Here is a 15,081-nt window from a genome sequence, read left to right as displayed (position 1 = left end):
ACCTTTCACCACTCAAAGTGTTCAGCTCCACGAGATACACATGCATGCCAAATACATGTATCAAGTTGCTAACTGAAGCGACATAGAAATAATGAGAATTTTTCAAAACCTAAACGCAAAGTGTGACGGAAGGACAGACGGCCGGACCGATCACTATATGCCCTCCTTCGGGGGCATAAAAATCGGGCAATTAATTCGGCTCTTAAGATGATCACAATGCAAATCTTGATGACAGACAAACTGTGACTACAAAAGCTCATGAGAACAATGCATGTTGCGCTCATGTCAGCTAAAATAAACCAAGAAACAAAATGTCATTGTTAACAAGTCTTGTTTTGTTTTTCTAGTTTATTTAACGGCCTGTACAACTTATTTTTTTGACTGTTGCTGAGCCCGGAGTACCCGCACAACAATCTTCTGTTCTTCAATGAGGAAAGCACGAACAATCCTGAAACAAACAATACAAAACCACTATAAGGTGATTAGGCAAAACTAGTTCTATTCATGATGTAAAGGGCTTTACAAAACAAGAGATGTGTTTGTCAGAAACACAATGCCCCCTATTGTGCCGCTTTGAAACTATATATTTGACCTTTGACCTTGAAGGATGACCTTGACCTTAACCTTTCACCACGCAGAATGTGAAGCTTCATGAGATACCCATGCATGCCAAATATCAAGTCGCTATCTTCAATATTGCAAAAGTTATAACAACAATAGATGTGTTTGTCAGAAACACAATGCCCCCTAATGCGCCGCTTTGAATTATTTTTTAAACATTTGACCTTGAAGGATGACCTTGACCTTTCACCACTCAAAATTTGCAGCTCCTAAGATACACATGCATGCCAAATATCAAGTTCCTATGTTCAATATTGCAAAAGTTATGAAGAAGGTTAAAGTTTTGGTTAAAGTTTTAAATGTTTTTTTACCTTTGACCTTGAAGGATGACCTTGACTTTTCACCACTCAAAATGTGCAGCTCCATGAGATACACATGCATGCCAAATATCAAGTTGCTATCTTCAATATTGCAAAAATTATGACCAAGGTTTAAGTTTTGGGACACACACACACATACAATGACAGACAGGCCAAAATCAATATACCCCCAACCTTTGATCCAGGGGCATAAAAACCGGGGGCATAAAAAAGACTAACTTCTTCTGCTACCAGTATATGAAGTAGTCATAACGCCGTGGCAAAGGTTGTTTTGTTTTTGCAGAAAGGGACTTCACATTCAATTTTATTGAGAAAGAATACTTTGCAACCTACCTTAAGCAAGCACAATTCACTATTAATCCGTTCAGGGCTAACATAGTCTTGTTTTAATGGTGACCACTAGTGCAGATAGTTTGGCTAAGACACTCAAATAATCTTCATCTTAAATTTCGGAAAAGAGGTCTTATAAACACTAAACAGTTAAGCTTTTTTGACATAATAATGTATCAGTTATGGCACTTGTTCCTGCAGACAACAGTATGACACAGAGGTCGATGCTGTATTAAAAGTCTGCAGGATTAAGTGTGTGCACAGATTCCACTCAACCAGAGTGGTTGACCAAGCTCTACAGTGTGCATACTGATAGATGACCTCATCTAGAGTCAAGCTTGGATAAAATTCAATGCAGCAAACTCATCCTGCATAAAATAGAAAACTGTTACTAGATATAAGCTTGGATAAAATTAAATATTGCAAACACAACCTGCATAAAATAGACAACTGATTCAAAATGTAGGCTTGGGTGAAATTTAATGTAGCAATCTATAAATTGTTTCTGCCCATCAGTGTTGCGGATGGAATCCTATAAATTCATAACTCGCCTACAAAAAGGTTGTTTCTGTATCCAATGATAACATGTCATTGTTTTATCTATAAAGATATGCCAAAGTAGATGCAAGTCCACCCAACATCGTTGTCAGTAAACAATAATTTAACAAGACCATGTCTGTAAAACTATCTGTTACTATTGGGGTTTACTTGGGGATTCGACTCCCACTAGCCTAGAGGGCAAGTGACTACCAATCTACATGTCTCCATTTAAAAAAATGTTGACCCAAAGGTAAAATATTTTTTATATGTAAACCTTTTTCGTATATGTATTTTATTAAAATAATAAATATTTTATTCCTCTGGTTATTTGTTCCAATGCTTTAAATGGACATCAGTACAGAAGCAACTTATAAATGCAAAGAATGATACATAATTTATGGTATTAGTTTCAGACACTAGTACATCAACATGCCCTACTTGCTAGCTACTTTTGAAAAAATCACTTGCCCAATATAATTTTACTGAATGTGTGTGTCCACTTAAGTGAACACTTGTACTAGAACTAGCTTTATGAAAGGCCAATCACATTTTGCTTAATGTCAATGAGTTTCATGGAAGTGTCACTGAAAAAATCATTAAGTACAGGGTCATGATAATGACAGAATTATTGTAAATTGTTTCAGAATCCTACAATACAACACAGTATGGTCCATGCTGTATCAATGCAGTTCTGTTGTTTGCACAGATTCACACAGTCCACCAGAGTGGTTGACCCAGCCTTGAAATGTGCATAAAAGATCAAAGAAATGTATCTATTGACCAACTACAATGTAGCAAACACAACAAGACAAGAATGTAACAAGGGACAAAATTGTCACAAAACCAGGTTTTCAATGTGAAAAAAAGGCTGATAAAGGGAGACAACTCAAACTGAACTGATTGTTTATACTTAACCCCCTTTGTTTCAAAATAAATATATTTTTAGTCGTGGCGACCTTGACCTTGGAGATATTGATATAATTCTTTTTTGCGACACACGGTCCCATGATGGTGAACAAATGTGCCAAATGATTTTAAAATCTCACAATGAATGACATAGTTATGGCCAGGACAAGCTCATTTATTGCCATTTGACCTCTGAACTCAAAGTGTGACCTTGACGATAACGACATAATTCTTTCGCGCGACACACCGTCTAATGATGGTGAACAAATGTGCCAAATGATTTAAAAATCTCACAATGAACAACTGTTATGGCCCGGACAAGCTTGTTCCGCCCGCCCGCCAGCCAGCCAATCTAATAACCAGTTTTTTCCATTGGAAAACCTGGTTAAAAAGCATCTGATAGAATCTGCCCATCAGTGTGGCAGTTGGAATCATGGAAAATTCATAACCCAGTGCTCACAATCTCATCATCGGTACAGACAATATGTTTCCACACACCAACAAACAAAGCATGCCTTTTAATACTACAATTTAAGAAACTGATTTTTTACTACGCATTACTACTATGTTGAAAGTCCAACAAGCACTGTTGAGCGAAAACAAATCATTACTCAAAAATGTCTGTCAAAACAATCCAGTCACAGCTTTCTGAAGGGCTTAACATATTGTCAATTTAGTCTAATAGCAACTCCAACAGAAACGATGAAAAAAATAACTAAAAACCATTACTCACGTTCTGATAAGAAATATGACTCAAGTAATTGCAAATTTTGTTCCTGCAGACTACAGTACAACACAGTAAGATCCATGCTGTATCAACGAAAGCTGCAGTGTTTGCTCTATGCACGGATAATAGACTCAGTAAACCAGAGGGGTTAACCAAGCTTCACAGAGTGCAGAAAATAGACTTCCGGTTCTTTCTGTTCGGGAACTGCATTTCTGGGCGAAACACTAACAAAATCATCAACGGCTACATCAAACAGTCTTAAGAGAAAGCTTCTGTTATCTGTCCATCAGTGTGGCAGGAGGAATCATGGAGAAGTCATAACCCAGTGCTCACAATCTCATCACGGGTACACAATAAAGACTACTTGTTTCCAAACTCAACTGTTGTATATGTGTATTTACATTACCGGTAGAGAGTATGTGCCTGAAGACTACAGTACAACAAGGGCTGTTTGTAAACCATGCATGCCCCCCATATAGGCTGTCCGTTATACTGGCAGCCATTGTGTGAATACGACTTTTGTCACTGTGACTTTGATATTTGACCTAGTGACCTGAAAATCAATAGGGGTCATCTGCAAGTCACGATCAATGTACCTATGAAGTGTCATGTTCCTAGGCAAAAGCGTTCTTGAGTTATCATCCCAAAATCATTTTACTATTTCGGGTCACCGTGACCTTGACCTTGTGACCTCAAAATCAATAGGGGTCATCTGTTAGTCATGATCAATCTACCTATGAAGTTTCATTATCCTAGGCATATGCGTTCTTGAGTTATCATCCGAAAATCATTTTACTATTTCGGGTCACCGTGACCTTGACCTTTGACCTAGTGACCTAAAAATCAATAGGGGTCATCTGCGAGTCATGATCAATCTACCTATAAAGTTTCATGATCCTAGGCATATGCGTTCTTGAATTATCATCAGAAAATCATTTTACTATTTCGGGTCACCGTGACCTTGACCTTTGACCTAGTGACCTCAAAATCAATAGGGGTCATCTGCGAGTCATGATCAATCTACCTATAAAGTTTCATGATCCTAGGCATATGCGTTCTTGAATTATCATCAGAAAATCATTTTACTATTTCGGGTCACCGTGACCTTGACCTTTGACCTAGTGACCTCAAAATCAATAGGGGTCATCTGCGAGTCATGATCAATCTACCCATGAAGTTTCATGATCCTAGGCGTATGCGTTCTTGAGTTATTATCCGGAAACCATTTTACTATTTTGGGTCACTGTGACCTTGACCTTTGACCTAGTGACCTCAAAATTAATAGGGGTCATCTGCGAGTCATGATCAATCTACCCATGAAGTTTCATGATCCTAGGCGTATGCGTTCTTGAGTTATCCGGAAACCATTTTACTATTTCGGGTCACCGTGACCTTGACCTTTGACCTAGTGACCTCAAAATCAATAGGGGTCATCTGCAAGTCATGATCAATGTACCTATGAAGTTTCATGATCCTAGGCCCAAGCGTTCTTGAGTTATCGTCTGACAACCACCTGGTGGACGGACCGACCGACCAACCGACCGACATGAGCAAAGCAATATACCCCCTCTTCTTCAAAGCGGGGCATAATAAAGTAAGGTCCAAGCCTATGCCAAAGTAGCTTAATAGTAAGCAGAACTACACAGTTTTAAAGGTATGAATGCCATTGCCATTGTTCACATTACTAAACACATCTTAACTTAAAAATAAAAAATAATTTCTTGACATCTAGTTAAGTAGTATTAGCTATTTAAATGGTATCACCTCCTCAGAAAATGTTGGTCGCAGTGGTCAAGTGGATATGGTGTCCGCCTAACCATCAGATCACGGGCTCCATCCCCACTGTGGGAGCGTTCGTTAGATTCCCCCATATACACCAAGTACTGGTTCTAGTCCCAGGAAACGGACTCGAGAGCGTGTCAAACAAGCTTAAGGCTTTCTATGCAATTGAGCATAAATAAAAGAGTTTAAACTAAACTAAGAAAATGCTTATCTAATCCTTCAATTTCCCCCAAAACTGATCTGCCAAATACCTGTGCTATGAAATTGTCAACCCAAAAACCTCAACACCATTTAACTACGAAAAATGTACATGATGGCGGGTAAGATTCTGTTACTATCTTTTTCTGTACTATCAGTGTGGCAGGTGGAATCATGGAGTTTTCATAACCCAGTGCTCACAATCTCATCATAAAAGTTACACTTGCAAACAAAACTGCCGCAAAGTGTATGTATTAAAGATGAGAATTGATTGTAATCAACTTTCCAATTTTGAATAAGAGTTATATAAGTAAAAGTGAATAGTACATTGTAATTACATGTTATGTATGTTGATAAATATGTAAATCAAACACCTTAATACAATCTATCGCCACTGAATAGTGCAGACCTCTATGAATCCATAAGGGACTGTTTCTAAGAAAATGCACAATTACGTAAATTTAGCTTTCATTTGTATTCCAGTATCTGCTGATAATTACCAGAACCATAACCAAATGTTGTGCACTACATTACTTTATTTACACATATCTAGTTTGACTATTGTATAGGATTATAATTCATTGCCTGTTGTTCAGTACATATTAGACCTAGACAGTCTTTGTAAATGCCAACATGTTCAGTGCTGAAGATTCACAGAACCCCAAACAATGGTATCTGTTCACCTAAGCAGCACTGGTAATTTACTTTCGCACAATTTCTACACCTGGTTGACAACATTTTATTCAACAAGGCTCTAGGTTGTGCACAAAGGTGTTAAAACATAAATAAGAAGACTAACAGGTGATATGCAAGGGAAAGAACTTCCATTGTTATTACATGCAATAATTCCACCACAAAACCAATGCATATAATAATAATTTAAATGTTTTGTGACCTTAGATCTACAGAAATAATTGAATAGCATTTGATTTTCAGAAGTTTGAGTTTACTGGAGTTTTCAGATTTAGGACACATCTCTCAGCATTGTAAGTAAGAGAGGGCAAGTTCCAATCATCATGACTTTGTGTACAACTCATGCACTTCACCATAGCAAATTACTACATGTATCAAGCAAAAAGTTCTTTCTGTTCAGGAACTGCATCACTGGACGAAAAACTGTTACAAAATCATCAATGACTTCATCAAACAGTCTTAAAAGAAAGCTTCTGTTATCTGTCCATCAGTGTGGCAGGAGGAATCATGGAGAAGTCATAACCCAGTGCTCACAATCTCATCACGGGTACACAATAAAGACTACTTGTTTCCAAACTCAACTGTTGTATATGTGTATTTACATTACCGGTAGAGTATGTGCCTGAAGACTACAGTACAATAAAGTAAGGTCCAAGCTTATGCCAAAGTAGCTAAATAGTAAGCAGAACTACACAGTTTTAAAGGAATGAAAGTCCTGCCAATGCCATTGTTCACATTACTAAACACATCTTAACTTAAAAATAAATAATTTCTTGACATCTAGTAAACTAGTATTAGCTATTATAATGGTATCACCTCCTCAGAAAATGTTGGTCGCAGTAATGTAGTGGATATGGTGTCTGCCTAGCCATCAGGAGGTCACGGGCTCGATCCCCACTGTGGGAGCGTACGTTAGATTCCCCCATATACACCAAGTACTGGTTCTAGTCCCAGGAAATGTACTCGAGAGCGTTCCAAACAAGCTTAAGGCTTTCTATGCAATCGAGCATAAATAAAAGAGTTTAAACTAAACTAAGAAAATGTCTTTCTAATCCTGCAATTTCCCCCAAAACTGATCTGCCAAATACCTGTGCTATGAAATTGTCAACCCAAAAACCTCAACACCATTTAACTACGAAAAATGTACATGATGGCGGGTAAGATTCTGTTACTATCCAGGGGTTTTTCAGCACTGTCTGCGCCTCCAAAAACTGAGGCACTCCCAAAGCAAACGGACCCGATCCCAAACCGAAATTACTAAAGAAATTCCCAATTTCCAAAAAAAAAAAAATATAATATAATTTTATTTTTTTTTAAGAATGAAGTGTCTTATAACTTGTGTGATTAACCAGTTTTTGTTTTGGTCAAAAATATCTGCTATAAGGTTTTGACTGTTCAGTTCTTATCTCAGAGTGTAACTGTAACTGAAAAACAAAACTGCAGTTCTTGAATAAACGTTGAACATGCCCAATATTGCATCTGTTTATATAAAGAGGACAAAATAACAAATAAAAACAAATTTATTTGTTAAACCGCTGAATTATTTAAGCATGATAAATTCACAATTTTTTCCCAAATGAGCCGTTTCATCGAAGCAAAAATTCCCAAAATGACCAATTTTGTCGATAAAAAATTCCAAATTTGGTCAGACTCCTTTTCCCAAAATAGGCAGAAAAACCCCTGCTATCTTTTTCTGTACTATCAGTGTGCAAACAAAACTGCCGCACAGTGTATGTATTTAAGATGAGAATTGATTGTAATCAACTTTCCAATTTTGAATAAGTTATATAAGTAAAAGTGAATAGTACATTGTAATTACATGTTATGTATGTTGATAAATATGTAAATCAAACACCTTAATACAATCTATCGCCACTGAATAGTGCAGACCTCTATGAATCCATAAGGGACCGTTTCTAAGAAAATACACAATTGCGGGGAATTTGCCTAATATTTAGCTTTCATTTGTATTCCAGTATCTGCTGATAATTACCAGAACCATAACCAAATGTTGTGCACTACATCACTTTATTTACACGTATCTAGTTTGACTATTGTATAGGATTAAAATTCATTGCCTGTTGTTCAGAACATGTTAGACCTAGACAGTCTTTGTAAATGCCAACATGTTCAGTGCTGAAGAGTCACAGAACCCCAAACAATGGTATCTGTTCAACTAAGCAGCACTGGCAATTTGCTTTCGCACAATTTCTACACCTGGTTGAGACATTTTATTCAACAAGGCTCTCTGTTGTGCACAAAGGTGTTAAAACATATAAATAAGAAGACTAACAGGTGATATGCAAGGGAAAGAACTTCCATTGTTATTACATGCAATAATTCCACCACAAAACCAATGCATTATAATAATAATATAAATGTTTTGTCACCTTCGATCTACAGAAATAATTGAATAACATTTGATTTTCAGAAGTTTGAGTTTACTGGAGTTTTCAGATTTAGGACACATCTCTCAGCATTGTAAGTAAGAGAGGGCAAGTTCCAATCATCATGACTTTGTGTACATCTTGTGCACTTCACCATAGCAAATTACTACATGTATCAAGCAAAAAGTTCTTTCTGTTCAGGAACTGCATTTCTGGGCGAAACACTAACAAAATCATCAACGGCTACATCAAACAGTCTTAAGAAAAAGCTTCTGTTATCTGTCCATCAGTGTGGCAGGAGGAATCATGGAGAAGTCATAACCCAGTGCTCACAATCTCATCATGGGTACAGAATAAAGACGACTTGTTTCCAAACTCAACTATTGTATATCTGTATTTACATTACCGGTAGAGTATGTGCCTGAATACTACAGTACAACACAGTGAGGTCCAAGCTTATGCCAAAGTTGCTAAATAGTAAGCAGAACTACACAGTTTTAAAGGTATGAAGGTCCTGCCAATGCCATTGTTCACGTTACTAAACACATCTAAACTTAAAATTAAACATTTTCTTGACATCTAGTATAGTATTGGCTATTATAATGGTATCACCTCCTCAGAAAATGTTGGTCACAGTGCTGTAGTGGATATGGTGTCCACCTAACAATCAGGAGGTCATGGGTTTGATCCCACTGTGGGAGCGTTCTTTATGTCTCCCCCATAGACACCAAGTACTGGTTTATGTTCCAGGAAACGGACTTGAGAGCGTTTTAAATAAGCCTTAGGCTTTCTAATCCATCGAGCTAAAATAGTTTAAACTTAACTAAGAACATGTTTTTCTAATCCTGCAATTTCCCCCAAATGATTTGCTAAATACCTGTGCTATGAAATTGTCAACCCACTAAAAATGTACATGATGGCAGGTACGATTGTATTACTATTTTTTTCTGTCCTATCAGTGTGGCAGGTGGAATCATGGAGTTTTCATAACCCAGTGCTCACAATCTCATCATGGGTACAAGAAGGTTGCACTTGCAAACAAAACTGCAGCACAGGTGTATGTAATTAAGATGAGAGTTGATTGTAATAAACTTTCCAATTTTGAATAAGAGTTCTTTAAGTTAAAGTGAATAGTACATTGTAATTACATGTTATGTATGTTGATAAATAAGTATATCAAACACCTTAATACAATCTATCGCCACTGAATAGTGCAGAGCTCTATGAATCCATAAGGGACTGTTTCTAAGAAAATACACAATTGCCTAAATCTAGCTTTCATTTGTATTCCATTATCTGCAGATAATTACCAGAACCATAACAAAATGTTGCACACTACATCACTTTATTTACACATATCATTCTAGTTTGACTATTGTATAGGATTAAATTTCATTGCCTGTTGTTCAGTACATATTGGACTTAGACAGTCTTTCTAAATGCCAAGATGTTCAGTGTTGAAAATTCACAGAACCCATAACAATGGTATCTGTTCAACAAAGCAGCACTGGCAATTTGCTTTCGCACAATTTCTACACCTGGTTGACAACATTTTATTCAACAAGGCTCTAGGTTGTGCACAATAGTGTTAAAACATATAAATAAGAAGATTAACGGGTGATAATATGCATGGGAAAGAACTTCTATTGTTATTATATGCAATAATTAAAGCTTCTTATTTCAGTCTTAAACAACGTCTACACTTAAATTGTTGTTGAAGATGTTTTCTGCAGAATTTGAAAAATACCATTGGTTTCTACAAGAGTTTTAACAGTGTTGTAATTAGATGTACAACCATCACATCTTTTCTATCAGAAATTCAAATATTGTCATATAAATGTTATGGATGCACAAAACCTTAATAACAATTGTAACATATTATGCACATATACAATACAAATCATTTAAAGTATACCCTAATAATAACATTTATTTTGTTCTGTGCTAAACATACACAGAAACCAGTAACAGGAGTCTCCTCAACTAAAAGCACAGGTTGCTATTGCACAATTTCTACACCTGGATGACAATTAAGTACAAAAAGGCTCTAGGTTGTGCAAGTAGATTACATTCTTGAAAAAACGCGATTGAAAGAACAAAGATCACAATATTGAAAAAGATAAAAGACTGCATGGCTTTTTTACACTGATTGTATGGCCATTATTTGGTTGATTTCCCAATGGCAAAAAGTATCATTTTCCCAAATTAATCTCTCAGCTTACTAGACACTTTGCAAATGCCAAGATGTTCAGTGTTGAAAGTTCACAGAGCACCAACCAATGGTATCTGTTCAACAAAGCAGCACTGGCAGTTTGCTTTTGCACAATTTCTACACCTGGTTGACAACATTTTATTCAACAAGGCTCTAGGTTGTGCACAAAGATACTTGGAGATATTAAGTTTGAATACTATTGGCTCAAATGCAAGGGAATGAACAACCATTACTCAATTCTTATGACATGCAATAGCCAAAACATGTAATTTCATATTTAACCACATCTACACCTTAAAGTAAATTATTCAATGCATACCTTAATAATTAAATTTGTTCTGTGATAAAAGTTCACAGAAACCAGTAACAGGAGTCTCCTCAACTAAAAGCACAGGTTGCTATTGCACAATTTCTACACCTGGATGACAATTAAGTACAAAAAGGCTCTAGGTTGTGCAAGTAGATTACATTCCATAAAGCACAGTCATGACATAACAAACATATTTTTATTCATAACAAATTTTAAGTGCTGAAAAAATAGTTTTTTTATGGAAATGAAATTTCGTGCTGACCAAAAACAGTATGTAGGCTGAAATCAGTGTGGCAGTTGGAATCACAAATCTGATCATAACCCAGTGCTCACAATCTCATCATATCAGCTTTAAATTGGAGTTTTATCGCTTTTACAAAGTATGGTGCATTTCACACGGCAAGAGATGTACAGGTAATTAATTTGTTGCCCATTTCCCATAAAATTTTTTTAAATTTTATTGTTCGCTACTTCACATTGAGCTCGTACAAAGACAGAAAGCTTCATAATGATAATTGATTAGTGTGACATTTGGTTGATGCACAGTAAACAAGAAACATATCCAGTAACTTACATGTTGATACAAACAGAAAACTATGACTAGTTTCGATTCATAGTAGATAATGTGCAGAAAGACCAACCAAACAGATGACCCTGATATACTCCACCATGTTTCCTTTGCATGTTATACAACCTTGTAAAGAAAGTATTTATTCGCAACCTAAATGAAACCTTCCCATAATGAAAAGGGCTGTGTCCCGTACCTGTCACGGACACATTTGTGGCACCGTGATCCTCCGTATGTCCTGGAGACAGTCTTCAACCTCTTGGGCATGGACATCAGCTCCTTGGGGCGGGCTGGGGTAATCTGCAATGAGTTAAATAAGGAGTCCAGCTTTGATTTGATTTCGCATGCATTTGTTTGTCTGAGAATTTGGGCTAATTTTAACAGTATTAACCCTTAAAGCGCTGGAGCTGAATTTTAAAGGCCTTTGCAAACAGTTTGGATCCAGATGAGACGCCACAGAACGTGGCGTTCTGTGGCGTCTCATCTGGATCCAAATTGTTTGCTATTCTGATAGTATTCTTTGAAAAAAATCGAAGAAAATGCTAATTTTAGAAATTCTGCAGACGACATTTTAGCAGAAGACAAATTACCCAGCATGCAAAGGGTTAAGTTATATCACAAGATCAGTTACACTACTCAATGATTAACAACACTTGAAGTTAACCAATACAAGGTGTACGTACACCAGAAACTGACAACTGCACTACTTTAACCCAAGGTAGTGGATAAATACCTGAAGATGTTTCATGGAGTTCATTAAAAGGAGTATCTTCTGCATAAAAAGCAACCAGTTGAGTGGAATTAAATTTTATAGACATCTTTGTGGAATTGTCAATAAACTAGTGTTTTGTGATTCTAGGGAATGAATGGCTAAATAAATGCAATTTGTCAATTTTCATGCAAGTTTGGGCAAGTAAAATTATTGTTCAAAGTCAATTTCAAAGACTGTCGAGAATCACTCTGAAACATATTCTGACCAAGTTTCGTGAAGATTTGGGCAGAAATGTGGCACAAGAGTGTTCAGAGGATTTTTATTTAATTTGACCCTTGTTTTGAGCAATTTTTATGAATATTGCGCAATAAATGTGGCATCCTTTTTGTTCAGTATTTTCAGAGAGGGCAAGTTCCCAACAAGACATGTACTGTAAACAAAGCCTTACCATATCAAAATAATGGTGTTTTTATGTATGTAGCAATAAACATTTGTAGCCCTAAATTTAGTTCATTGATTCTTGTTCAGATTTAGAACACATCTCTCAGCATTGTCACTAAGAGAGGGCAAGTTCCAATCATCATGTGTAATGCATGTAACCAAAGAGTTTATGTTTTGTTTTCTTAGGGTTGCAGATATGGACTTTATGTTGCCTTAAGGAAGCGCACCTATAATGGGCACATATCCAAATATAATCTAATTAATTATTTTCTTAATAAGCATCATTTCACTGAACTACATGCAAATTTGTAGGTAGGCTTTCCACCCCCACGCTCGGCTTTTGTCCAGTTTATTTTCACCCCTGGGGTATATAAAAGTTCCATAATTCATTCAAATTTCCAAATATGGGCATGCAGTTGGTGTGTACAGATGCTGTAACAGTGTTTAAAGTTTAAACAAGGTGAAATAAGTATTCTTTTACAGACATTTATTTTTTACAAATTTTTATCAATGGAAGAGCGCCATGAAATGTTAGTGATTTCAGCCAAGTAAAAATTGGGTCGGTTAAAAACAAAGTGTCATAAAATTCAAAATAGTATCATTTAAGTCATATTTTAAACTTAGTTTTTATAGAAACACTATATACAGCAAAAATACCAAGAACTAGACAGATTTACCGTTTACTTTTTGAAATAAAAATAAAAATGCAACATGCATGGTTCGTATTTTCAACAGTAAATCACCCAATTTCGCCATAACGTTGTTTAAATTTTAATAATTGAAGAATGTGCATAAAAATTGCAACATATTTAACAATAAATATAGCTTATATGCCATATTAAATCAAATTACGTTAGAAAATAAATAAAACGCGTCGCAAAAAGATATACGTCGTCGGCAGGATTCGAACCTGCGCGGAAATATCCCAAAAGATTTCTAGTCTATCGCCTTAACCACTAGGCTACGGCACCTAATAGTAGACTCTTCAACCTTCGAAGAAATCGCGGGAAATCATTAGAGGTGCGCTACCTTAAGTTTAGTTCAATAATACATTTTTCAGATTAAGGACACATCTCTCAGCATTGTCACTTAGAGAGGGCAAGTTCCAATCATCATTTGTACTACATGAAACTTACTCAGCAGTAATCAAGTTCCACCACAAAACCAATGCATTATAATAAGAATTTAAATGTTTTGTCACCTTGGATCTAAAGAAATAATTAAATAGCATTTGATTATCAGAAGTTTGAGTTTACTGGAGTTTTTCAGATTTAGGACACATCTCTCAGCATTGTATGTAAGAGAGGGCAAGTTCCAATCATCATAACTTTGTGTACATCTTGTGCACTTTACAATAGTAAATTACAATCAAGCAAAACCAATTTAACCTAATCACAAAACACTAAATAATAGTAATGAAATACAACTTCCATTTAGCAGCTGCAGACTTTGGAAACACTTTTGATTTTAATTATTAAGTATGGCTATTTGGAATTCGTTCATGCGAAAGTCCACTGATTTGGGAAAAGCTAATTTAATATTACTCTTAAAGTGAGATTATACGATTGACAAATATTAATGAATTTATATAAAATGTGTCAAAAACTTGTATATATTTTTCAATAAAAAAACCAAAAAAAGATCAGAAAAACATGTGTCGAAAAATGCGAAAACCCCCCAGATATTTAATTCTGAAATAGAAAACGGCTGTAGAGTCGAATTCGCCAGCATGTATATCATGCATCTACGATGTGAATCTTAACTTAGTTTAACGGTTCATTTTAAATTCCTGCAACGAAATATATTCAAACAACACACGAACACTAACTCTGGTCCTAACAAGAGGGCCAAGATGGCCCTAGTTCGCTCACCTGAGAGGAGTCGGTTCATTCAATCTTTACTAAATATCAAACTTGACCTAGATATTGTCCAGACAAACATCCTGGTCAAGTTTCATCATTATTTCATGTCATGATCAATGCGAGTCATGATCAATATACCTATGAAGTTTCATGATCATAGGCGTAAGCATTCTTGAGTTATCATCCAGAAACCATTTTCTAAGTTGAGTCACCGTGACCTTGACAGCCATTGTGTGAATAGGTTATTTGGCACTGTGACCTTGACCTTTGACCTAGTGACATGATAATCAATAGGGGTCATCTGCGAGTCATGATTAATATACCTATGAAGTTTCATGAACCTAGGCATAAGCGTTCTTGAGTTATCATCCAGAAACCATTTTACTATTTCAGGTCACCGTGACCTGGACCTTTGAACTAATGATCAATAGGGGTCATCTGCGAGTCATGATCATTGTACCTATGAAGTTTC

The 15,081-nt window shown here is 36.1% G+C and overlaps 1 protein-coding gene across 1 annotated transcript in view; it reads right to left on the bottom strand.

The window, feature by feature from the left end:
• Nucleotides 1–330: 330 nt before the first annotated feature.
• The window catches only part of LOC127868837 (60S ribosomal protein L34-like), a 27,995-nt gene continuing 13,244 nt past the window's right edge, over nucleotides 331–15,081 (bottom strand). The window contains exons 5-6 of the mRNA XM_052410922.1: nucleotides 11,791–11,894; nucleotides 331–448 (exon numbers count right to left, since the gene is read on the bottom strand). Coding sequence (XP_052266882.1) covers nucleotides 370–448; nucleotides 11,791–11,894 — 183 coding nt within the window. The 3' untranslated portion in view covers nucleotides 331–369. The remainder of the gene's footprint in view (nucleotides 449–11,790; nucleotides 11,895–15,081) is intronic.

This window comes from Dreissena polymorpha, chromosome 2 (genome assembly GCF_020536995.1).
Source record: "Dreissena polymorpha isolate Duluth1 chromosome 2, UMN_Dpol_1.0, whole genome shotgun sequence".
In the NCBI taxonomy this organism is placed as follows: domain Eukaryota; kingdom Metazoa; phylum Mollusca; class Bivalvia; order Myida; family Dreissenidae; genus Dreissena; species Dreissena polymorpha.
The sequence above is the reverse complement of the archived record's forward strand: the minus strand, read 5'-3'. Positions and strand labels throughout refer to the sequence as shown.